Source organism: Periplaneta americana, chromosome 13, assembly GCF_040183065.1.
Source record: "Periplaneta americana isolate PAMFEO1 chromosome 13, P.americana_PAMFEO1_priV1, whole genome shotgun sequence".
NCBI classification, from domain to species: domain Eukaryota; kingdom Metazoa; phylum Arthropoda; class Insecta; order Blattodea; family Blattidae; genus Periplaneta; species Periplaneta americana.
Window position 1 is genome coordinate 95323766 of NC_091129.1, and position 12647 is coordinate 95336412.

Below are 12647 nucleotides of genomic sequence, written 5' to 3' on the forward strand. Positions count from 1 at the left end.
CACCTAACTGCTACACTGTCACATGCCTCCTATCATATTTATTAATTCGCTAACTGTCTATGATTGACAGTCGAAAAACTAATATGAGGTCTTCAAATTATTGTTACTAAGCTAAATATTACTATGAATCATAGCATTTCTATAAGAGACAAATTAATGCAAGGTATTAAGAGACCATACACATTTTAGAAACTATACAATATATAGGTTAGAAGCAACATCACACCAACTCAGGAACACAGAACACAGTGTGTAAGTGTTAATAAATGTGTGTGTGTTATGTGTATATGATTCATGCAATATGACAAGCTATGTTGGTGGAACTCACTTGGCCATGAAGGGAACATGTATCGCCTCCTTGTACAATTCGGTGGCCATCTTAGTCGCTTCGCCAATGTTGCGGCAGTCCATGAGCCAGAAGCGTGCAGATACCGTGGTTGTGAAGGATACGCAGTCGTTGACAAACGTAAGAGGTGTTGAGCCTGTGACATCTTCCCATTGGGCACGTGTTGTACCACCTGACGTCACCACAAAAAAAAAAAAACATGTAAGAAACAGAAACTGTAATATTCTATCATGCCATTTCTATTACACAGTTATATTTAATTTAAGACACAATATTTGGTTTGTGTTAAGTGTAACAATTAAGGTGGCACATACAGAGAAAATAATTTATTGGCTATGTCCAAGATAAATAAAATGGAAAGTCCTTACAAGAAATTAAAAATCATATTGATTTTTGTATTATTTTTATATATTTTAATATATACCAAAAGAAAAATTCTATAAGAAATTTAGAACTAAAAATTATGAGAAATTTAAAGGAAAATGTTATATTTTATTTAACGACACTCGCAACTGTCGAGGTTATATCAGTGTCGCTGGTGTGCCAAAATTTTGTACCGCAGGAGTTCTTTTACAAGCCAGTAAATCTACTGACATGAATCTGTGCATTTAAGCACATTTAAATGCCATCGACCTGGCCTGGGATTGAACCCGCAACCTCAGGCATAGAAGGCCAGCGCTATACCAACTGCACCAGCCAGGCCAACGAAATTTAAAGGAAATTAATGATCTATGATATTGCATTACTGAAGAGTATAAACGTTTATTTAGTCAAATTACGTTTTATGAAAAGGAAAATACTGTCTGTGTTTAATTCAATTTACATGTTTGACAAACAAAGTATCAAATAGTGCAATTTTGGTTCCCAGAAAAGTTTTCTGTGTTAAATCCTTAAGTATGTCATATTTTCATCTAAAATGCATACTTTGAGTTTTTTGTTAAATTTCTGGCCACTCAGCTGATAATTTTGGAATATGAACAACGATTATTGCTACGAATTTCTATTCATACTAAGATGATCTCTTGTATTTACAATTATTATATTCTATGATACAAGTTAGGAGATTTAGATATAGCTAATGAAGAGAGAGAGAAAAGAAATATTTGAGAATAGTGAGCAAGAATCAAAAAGAGTGGGCCTATTATTTCCGATCAGTCTTTTACGTTCTCATTATGTTAAGCATACAGAAATTATTGTGATGCTGTATAAAAATGGAAATGAGAGAAGTGAGCTTCGGCATGCCTGTCTGTCTGTGCAAAGCAGTATCACCTACCAGTACTAAAAGGAACTTGTTCACGTTCTACACCGGTAAATCAATTTTAGATCCAATTTTCTTTACACGAACCAGCATTATAAAATCAGTTTCAAACATCGTATTTAATCTATTTTTTCTAATCTCAAATTTCTATATTGTGATTTTCTTCAATACATCATTAAAAAAACAGCTGTCATCCCGAAACAAGTGACTGTAATAGAGCTTATTAAATGCTAATTTATATAAAAATTAAAACATTTCCAATTTTGTTTCATACTGACATTTTTAATTTGTAATAATCATTGCATGATGGCAACAATATAGAAGATACAGTCTCCCACACGTTTGCACCTCTGTCCCGCCTATTTTGCTCACCAGAGTCTCTGTCATAGCATTACAGCTGGCATAGGTGGAAAAAATTACCCGTAATGGAAAGTCACTAGTTTGTACATCGTTCAGCGTGGGCTATTTTCTCTTACTGAATTGCTGGTACCTTAAATGAAGATAATTATGATACTAAATGGGAGTAGATTTCGAGTCCTAAAGAACTAAACTCTGCGACTAAAAAATCCAGAGCCTTACATCTTATGGCAGAAAACATTTCAAGATAGATGCAGATTAGATGCGAAACAAAAATAAAATAAACCAAGCACACATTTTTTACAAGCCTCAGAAGGGAAGGAAGCTAGGAAGGATGGAAGGAAGGTTACGTGCAAGAAAGAAAGAAAGCAATTGAGGAAGTATATAAAAATTAACAAAAGGAATAAAAAAAAATTTAAGAAACATAAAAAGAACGAAAGAACATAATAAGGCAAGTTTGGACATTAGCTTATATGTTGAAAATACGAGTATGTATAATAACTTTTTGCTGCTCATATCACATTTGTCTTCCAATTAAAATCTGGTTCCTGCACTGTAAGTGGATTAGTCATAGCACTGCTTCTACTGCAGACCACTTAGTAAAATTTAAGGCAATCACAGCACATAGACAATAAATATATGAACAGATATTTGTTAGGAACATTTTATTCGATATTTCTGGCAGTATCGTGACTCTCTACAGTTCATTAATTTGCCATCTATACCAATAAATCCATTAAATTTTCATGGTCATGATTTTATCACTTCTCGAAAAACGTTTTTATAATTTTCAGTAGAGTATAAAATTTAGGATTATATGTTAAATTATATTAGTTCGAATATCCATCATATTTGACCAGTTAAATATATGGGATTTGGAATATGGCCTTGAGTTTATCTATAATATTCTAATCAAGTTTCATTAAAGTCGGGCACTTGTCTCACAAGATTTTAAGGACACACGTACATAGCCTGCTCAAATAAGCACATGCATACATACACACAGTGATCACATAACATTATCTAAGTTTATGTTTAAAGAAATGAGCCTAGTAATATGACATACTGGTACTTTTTTTTATATTCCTTTCAATGTGAATTATTTGGATTATAATATATATATATATATATATATATATATATATATATATATATATATGTGTGTGTGTGTGTGGAAGTAAATTCAAAAGTAAGAATTCATATAATTATAACTATATCATCCCAAATTTATCAATATATAAACTGGTTATGGTACCGTCAATTTCTTTGTTTCGAATGTATTTGCGCACATTTTCATTTAAAAATACTGCCCTAATTCTATTAAAATTTAGTTATGCACTAATCAATGTATGAATACATTGTCAGTTCAACGAAACCATTACTAAGCTTCCAGTTTAAACACACTAACATGCCAAAGAACAATAAACACACAATTCTGTGGAAAGCACAAGAATGTGTAATGAAAAGAGAAAGGAAGATATAAATAAGAAAAAGAGAGGAAGAACGAATGTAACAAAAGACAGAAAATAAGAAAAAAAGTAAATAAACAGTGATTCAAATAAAGAAGTACAGTACCTACAAATACGAAAAATAACTATCGGTATGTCATGAAAATTAATGCAAAATAACTTTATTGCCACTATTTCAGAACAGTGTTTCATACGTCTTTAAAAAAAAGTTTAGTTTATAATGCAGAATGGACGACAAATCACGAATAAGCGCCATTTTTTGTGCAAAAATGATTTAGGTTATTATTTTCCATCAACTGGCATCTTATAATTTACAGATTAAATTGATGTTCTATGAACTTGGTGTTATGACATAATGAACTATGTACGTATTTCCACGAATAACATTCACGACATTCAATTTTATGTTGATCTCAGGTTAAATAAAACTGAAATTACAAAATTCTACAGAGAAAATGAGTACCGGTATTGGTACCTATAAACTAAAATAAAAGTCAACGAACAGTTCATTCTTGCAAAAGCAGCATTACAACAAGTCTTTGAAGACAGGAAAGCTAATATACATATTTTTTAAAGAACGAAAGAGAGAGGGTGTATTTTCGATACTGGTATTTGAAACTTCATTATTACATGTATCATTATTTTCTTACAAAATTTATCAAAATTTATGTATGACTTTCAGTAAGCCTATTTGCACTGAAGGTTATAATTTCAATTGTAGTCCCATATTTGTAAGTATTTTACTTTTATGTTCACCTAGCGTAATTTATGGCACTATTTCATAAAGATAGCGTTAGCTTAGCAGACTATTATGTTAAGAGATACTATCTACTTTAGTGAATAATTATGTTTGTGAAACATATTGAGTTACATCTCATCAATATAAAACAAAATAAAGTTGGAAGTTTGTACTGATTTGAAGTACATTTACAAATATAATCACTCCTCGTGTTCAAAATGCGTTAAAAAAAGGACAATAATTAAATACTTCAGTACCAAACAATCACTAGTTGTATGTGTGCTCAAAGTTATGTATCTGGGGTAACTTTTGTTAAAGAAATGTATTTAATAGGAAATAAGTGCGATAATTTTTCACACCTCAATTCGTCCCTTACTCTTATATAAAACAACAGAGGAGGCATATGTACCGAAAAAGTTGAGGCTCAGTTTAGAGTAATCACTCTTAAATTCTAAAATATACCTCATATATAACACTTTTTCAAATAAATATTGTTGAACTTAAAAAGATACAATAGTCTAGATCACACACAAAATAATGTAAAATTAGTGTTTCAAGAGAAGTTGAGGAAAATTGAATCAACATAGCAAATAATTCAAATAGAAGAAGGCTCGGATCACTACACAATGTAAATATACTATTTTGGTTGACCCAGCAAATAAACCCGTAAACAAGTCTACTTATTCTTCTAGCTAATTTATTTCTTTTATGTAATAAGACGATACTGGTATGTTATTCCATTTTCAATTTTATAGAATTCAGATCTTATCTCAAAGGCCATTGTTGTAGCTAAACTAAATTAACAACGCAACATTTTAATGTATGAAATTAAGATCACACAGAAGATAATACTCATACAGATGATTATATTAGTATTTCTTCCACTTCTGTCAACAGCGGTAGTTTTGATTTGCTAAAATAATTTGGAATGTGAAATTATCAATAAAACTTTAAAGGACAATTTAAGATAAATTTCTCTTAGAAAGACAGTGAAATTTATATTATGTTACAGTGATAATACTTATGATGACACTGAACCTAGCAGCTATCCACTAAAAGAAATTATATTAACATGAATTCTCTCGAAACAATTATTACCGGTACTATACTTTGTTCCATAATGTCTGACAGATGTAAACAGTGACGTGAGAGAGGGAAAAGTTTAATTGCTATTCCACCAATGGCAGGGGTCTCATTCCACGCTTGTCTTAAAGTTGGGAGGAGGTAGAACGCTTCAAACCTCCCAACTTGAAGATAAGCGTGTCATTGGTTCAATAGTAATTATACTTCTCTCTCTCGCTGCCAGAACTGTTTACGTTCCTGTCAGACATTATGGGACGAAGTATAGCAACACTTGCAATCACTACGGTATGCAGTATAAATATTTACATTAGCTCAAAAAGTTATTTACAAAGTGATATACGAAACTCGAGAAAACATTACATAACTCCTTAACAGAAAACAAATTTTTGACGAAGTGTTTGCAATAATTTTAACCCTATTTTCATGAATTTTCGAGACTACTGTCTAAGTTTTTGTTATATGTAAGTTCTGGGGAAGTTCATTTGTTAAAATGTTTGTGAATATACTGTGCATATGCAGGAGAGATGGCTAGATATCCAGCCAGTTAATGCTTCAGTTACCAGTAGCAATGAATTGTGAACATTATTTTATTTTCGTTCATCAGCAATGAAATTTCTTTCTGCTTCAGAAAGCCAATCCAGACTACAAAAGAAAAATAAAACTACAGTTCATCATGGATTTAACTTCTCAGGATTACATTCTGAGGTGTAACTTAAATAAAACATTAACACTGCATTACAGCAACATTCATGTGTCCTAAATGTTTGATAATTGGCAATAAGGGGTACTACTGATAAGGATGGGACAGCAATGGTCTCGATGACTTAAGAGACTTGATACTGAGATGCATCAAGTGTAATCAATATTAAAAAAAATCTTTTGCAATATTTAAAAAATCTTGATATTTTTATGTAAAAACTTACGGAAGCCTAACGCAAAAAATAAATTACGAAAGTATTTTCTTACTTCAGGCAATTGTTATTTACAGCATTGTAGCTAAACCATACATTTTTTTCTGCTTTCTCGAAACTATCAATAATGCGTTTTGTCATATTTTCACTGTTTTCACAAAGCATGTCTTGATATTTGCCTCCGGATTTGCAACATATTCACATCTTCCAGTGCCCATACTTCTCACTATAAAAGTGTTAGGCATTACTTTAAGCATGTGACTGGATTAATCTTTATGCCAAATATAACTGGGCAGAGAGAAACGAATTCGAAATGAAAATAAGGCAATCTCGATTATCTTAGAGTGGGAAAGGTAAACATTTTCTACATAGGAGACCAGCCACTAAGTGCAGTGACAAATTTTAAGTATATGGGCATGACAATGCAAACCTTGGGAACAATTTTCTCAATGCACATAGAGGATCATGTGAATGCGGCAGTTCGAGCCATGAATAGCATCTGGTAACTATCTAGATTGTCCCTAAAGACAGCAATGAGACTCAAGCTTTGAGGAAATATATTGCAATGTTATGTTTAAATACAAATTCATTGTTTGTAAATAAAAGAAATGTACATCATCTCCGATTGTATTAATTCATACTGAAAATAAGAAAATCTGTTCAATATATTTTTGGAGAAATTGTTGTATACAGACAGAAAGATAGACAAATGGCATGACCCAAACCACTTCTTGGATACCGGTACCAGGTATAATAAAAACGTGCATTTTCGTATAAATCTTGCTGTGATTGGTTGGTTGTTTTCTAATGTGGAGTCGCGTCTATAAAGTGATCTAGGTTTCCATTATTTTCAGTGCAAATCTCGAAGTAATGTAGATTTTTTTTGCTATATCATAAAACTTCCTTTATGTACACATGATGTATTATGCATGTTTAGTCAGCAGTCCGAAGACTGGTTGGAACCTCATAAGCGACACCAACAAGACACCATTCATGAGGAAACTAAGCCAGGAGATAATTGACTAGGGTGGCCAGTTCCTTTCCTTCTCCACTGCATACCGATGCATCATTGACTAGTAACATAGTTCACTAATCAGACTACCGGTACGTATAATGATACAGTAAAAATAATGGAAATAGTTCATTTACATCAGTGTTTCTCAACCACCAGTTGATATTCTTCTGGGATTTGTCATTTTACTTTTGTAAGCACTTCTTACGAATAGATATTTTATAGTGGAAGTATTCTTAGGAGAATAATTTTCGTGGTTGTGACGAAAAAAGCAGATCCAGATCATCAATTAACTCTAAATTCTAAAATCATAACTAAATAACATTTGTGTAGTGAATGTCAGTGACCAAGCCACTTATTTTTTAATGATCAGAATTTTTCATAAATCTTTCAACATTTGGGAAAGGGAATACCGTTGTTTATGACTGGTCATAAAAATTGCCTACAAGCTGGTTACAACAATGGGCGACAAATCCTCTATTTTCAAAACTGAACGAAATAACATCCGTGTTGCAGATGTCAGTGATATATTATCTGGGAAATGTAAACAAAATTTTTTCACTTATATTGAAGATTAAGGCAGTCTGTATCCGGTTTTTGATACATAACAGTCCTAGTGAATACTGTCTCTTCGCAAGTTCTCATTGCAGTGTGTAAGTGCTTGTTTCAAAACCCGAGTATCGTAAATGCAAAAGTATTTACGAATAAATTTGTTGGGACTGGGTCCTAGTATTATAGAAAAATAATTTACCGAGCTGCAATCTCTCAAAGGTTGAGAATCACTGATCTACATCAAGACTACTGATTACAACTAGATTTCTGCCAACAACCTCCCTTGCAACCGTTAATATTGTTTTCTTTTTACATACCGTAAGTTTTGAAATTATTTTTATACTGCACTTCATAATTACAAAATGATCATGTAAATATTATTTATAACAAGCAAAATATGATTTGAATTTTAAAGATATATGAACTCGGTTATGGCGTTTAATTTATTTTTATGCTAACAGTTACATAATCGCATCATATGAAGTTACATTCCTGAGAGACATTTTAATTAAGTACCGGTATGTGAGTAGCGTTAATTTGGTAATTTTTATTTGAGATCCATTGGCGAATTGAGGAAATGATACTGGAAATCAAAAATCAATTCTTCAATTTTGGAATATGTAACAAGCATCGAGATATTCTTGTATTGTCCCATCCCTAATTAATAAAGAAATAATTTCCATAAAACATAAAAACTGATGAAACATTGAAGCCATTGCAGGTAGTTGAAATCACAGATACAACTAAAAGTAGAACACATATTTAAACTCAGGACTTCCGACATTTGTGCACAGCAAGTCGCAGTCACTCTATGCATTCACAGTTATACAACCACATTATGAACATTCATGCAAGATGAGCACAACGACTAGATATTAATGTCTTTAAACGTTTCTTCAAACAAATGTCATACTGTATTTCCGAAGGCATGCACTGTCCCCAATTCAAAGCAATAACAAGAGATACAATGGAATGTGTGGACTGTACAAGTGAGAGGATATTGTTAATAATAAGCCTAGTATATTATGTTATATGTAGATAATTTGTGTATAGAACACTTAAATATCGTTATTAAATATTGGTGCAAGAAAGAATACAAACTTAAAAAAAGAAAAAGACATCAATATAGTAGACGCCTGATATAGGATGTTCTGATATATTTTAATGAACAGTATCTTCTCTGAGAAAAAAATAACACCATTATTAGTGAAATTCTTCATTGTAGAGCTTCAGTAAATTAGTCTGCATAGAACGATTCTGTACTACAATTTACCACTAACCCTATCTCGAGTTGCCACATCCAGCACCTTATTACTGTAATTTTATATGATTAATTCTGAATAGCTTTGTCAAGCACAAGAAATTCTTAATCATTTAAAATGAGTTAAATACACAAACAATAGAGAGTTGACTCTGCAGCAGCTGATTTTGGCTATTTTCTAAACTCTCTTGACTTAGGGTTCTATTTTTAGGCTGACGTCTCTAATCACTAGCAAAGAAGTTTTGTCACTCTAGAGGCCACCTCCCGATATAACCCCAGTGGCAAGTATGTGCTCCAACAAACGTGTTACATCGGGTTTCTACTGTATATTAATGATCGATTGATTTAATATCTTTGCAACTGAATAAATAAATACCGGTAAATAAATACAGTACAAAGATTATTTTGTATCTCTTCTCCTTTAACTATTTTCGTTGTAAAAGTAATAGTAAGTCCTTATTCAACATCAGTCTTAAGCTACAGAGACTATCCAGAGATGTTAATGGTGACGAGGGCAGCAACAGAGTTCTAGCAGAATGAAAATGGCAGAAGAAATTGTAATCGAAGAAAATGTGCCCAAAATCCTACGAGGTCTGCTGAGTAGAGATGGGTAATAGTCACTTACAATAGTGTTGATAGTACTATCGACTGTTCTTCCTAGTACCGATAGTCCTATCGATAATTATAATCAAAACTATTGATACTATCGATAGTCATTACAAACTTTTTTTTTTATTGGTTATAAACTGAACATATATCTAAATTTATGTTCAAACACGTACTGAACTAAATTAAATTGAATCTAAATTACATACTAAAAACACACAATATTATAATATGTTCTTAAAGTTCCAACATAAGCCGTCATTATTATATTTTTATTTTAGACATGTGACCATTGCTCCAAGGATAGTCTAAGTTTCCCATAAAAATAAGCATTTCTACTTTGTTGGGATGCAGATGGTTTCGCCTTCCATTGATTAAGTTTTCAGTTTTAGATAACAGTTTATCCGAGGGAACTGAAGATCCCAGTGAATACAGATTACTTTCTGACCAAATTACTTAGTTGTGGGCGAATGGTGTATGATAAAAAGAACAGATAAGTGGAAATAAAATACTGTATTTGCTTAATTAAATATGAAAAATAATGAGTGCGTGCCTGAAATTTGCGTAGTAGTTAAATAGCGATTTAATGTAAAAAATGTACTTGATAGTAAGGTTGAGTTTATAAATTATAATTGAGGATAATTATCTTCCATAATTTTATAGAGTAATGCAGGTCATGGTTCCAGATAATCAAAAAGAGACAATCCAATGTCTCAACTCTCATTATAAAGGAACTGTATCCTTCCCGGGCCTACTCTGCCATCTATGCGAGATATGTAGAATGCTTTTATTCTACTCATGATTGCAAAGTGAAGAATCGTGTGAGTCGTTCGTTTACAATTCAAAAGAATACTTGAAATCATAGATTGGGATGAGCTCTGAACAAACTGTGAATGAATCGTTATAAACGATTCGTAATGTCTGATTGAATCGCTGAAAAAGAATCATGTTGCCCAGCTCCAGTTTGAAACCCTTATAATATTATGAATGATCTTCCCATTTTTCGATACTATCGTTAGTCACCAGAATTATCGATACCGGTAGTATTGGAAACAATTTGAATATCGATAGTTTCGATAGTTGAAGTCATAACTATCGAAAGTATCGACAGTACTATTGACTGTCGCCCATCACTACTGCTGAGAACTAAACTTTTTCCTTTGATGAAATTCCATCAAGCTGACATGACTATGGATGACATGTTAGTTTTACTTTAATTTACTGTACAGTATAATGTACTATGAAACGATGATTATGGTAAGAGAGTTTGTGAGAGTCCACATTTGAATTGTATAACTGTAGCACATTAAGCGTTCTTTGTAATTTATAAATTCTGTGATAATACTAAATTATTTTTATAAGCAATGTCAAACTTCCAATAATAATTTAAACTACAGGTTCCTAATCTTTCTCGGTTTACGACTCCCTAGTCCCTATATGTCTCAGCACTTTTTCACAATGCACCTATGTTAAAAGAAACACCTGGCAGTTTCATTTTTACGTCTTTAGGTCCTGTACTCTCTTTAGGAGAGGAAGCTCTTGTATCTATGGAAATATTGAAACGCCCTAACTTGTTTTTCCGTAAATCCAACAGTAGAAAGTAAAGGTAAAGATAAAGGTAAAGGTAGTTCCTTCACATATCATGAAGGCAGTTGGAAGGCATGGAAGTAGAGTCCCATGATTTCTTGACCTCAGTACCAGAATGAGATGGTGTGGTTGGCACAATACTCCGACTACCTTTTACCCCCAGGAAAGACTCGATACTCAATTTGATAGGAGGCTGAGTGAACATCGGAGTCATTCTGGATATTTGGCAACGAGAAAAGTCCGTCATCACTCGGGATCGAACCCGGACCTACCAGTTCGTAGCCAGTTGCTCTACCAACTGAGCTACCTGGCCGTCAATACCAACAGTATTTACGATTATTATTTACTATTAGTTATACAAATGACAAGTGGCGCATCCACTTTTGGGGGAGGGCAGGACTCAAGTCCCCCAAATGAAAAATAGAAGGAAAGAAGAAAGCTTTTCCAATGCCTTGATGTGTCTGTATCTCTTATTGCGGAAAGTGTATGATCTTTTGAAACATTTATTTTTAATAGACCTGTGACAGGACTTTTTACAACATAATAAAATATGTACTTTTATTTAAAAAAAACTTGAACTTTCGATAATATTCGAAGCTACGTAACTTTTATTCATAGCGAGTTGGTAGTTCCAACCATTCCCAAAGCTAATCATATCTCAGTAACGCAATCTGTACTTAAACCATCCATGCTTCACGCAAGAATAAAGCTATACAGCTTTAATGTTGCTCTATGACACTGATTATAAATAGTATCCCCCAAAACGCAGGGCATTATAACGTAATGTGGCAGTAGCCTGGTATGATTCTGATTATAGGAACTTAATATTTACCACAAACAGCAACCATTAATAATAATAATAATAATAATAATAATAATAATAATAATAATAATAATAATAATAATAATACTGTACAGTAAGTCCCTTATCATATCTAAAGAAAAACAGGACATATAAAGACGAGTACTTACATACTAAATGATTATTTATTAAATTTCTGGGGAGGGAGGATTATTCTCTTTATGAACTGATCCAGCAGTATGACGCACAATTTGGAAACCAACGATTTCAAGGGTAAAACAGTATCCTACTCGCTTTTTAAATGTAATATTGCTGTAATATAACGGAATTAAATCGAAATATGTGGAATTATTGTATTAAAAAGTACCTTATTCAAATTCTCTAATACAGTAATACGAAATAAAAACAATATATAGGCCTAGTTAGGACCAAAAGCAATTTGATAAGAACGGTACCGGTATCTGTATTTGGGAACTATAGTGCTGTTATATCACATGTTCAGGACATTTCATTGCACTGAAATTTAAAAAGATGCCTATTTCAGTTTTATTTTAAAGAATAATGCATAATTAACTATTACCTCACATTATTTAAATTGAGGTGGAAACAAAATTATCCTATAATATCATTAGACTAATTTAAAAAATAAGTGAAACGTAAATTA

At 32.4% G+C, this 12647-nt stretch overlaps 1 protein-coding gene across 27 annotated transcripts in view; it reads right to left on the minus strand.

The window, feature by feature from the left end:
* LOC138712124 (ankyrin-2-like) overlaps positions 1 to 12647 on the minus strand; it is a 512384-nt gene that overhangs the window by 242966 nt on the left and 256771 nt on the right. For all 27 annotated transcript variants that reach the window (XM_069843559.1, XM_069843553.1, XM_069843566.1 and 24 more), the window contains one exon: positions 329 to 518. In XM_069843559.1, the coding sequence (XP_069699660.1) occupies positions 329 to 518 (190 nt within the window). The remainder of the gene's footprint in view (positions 1 to 328; positions 519 to 12647) is intronic.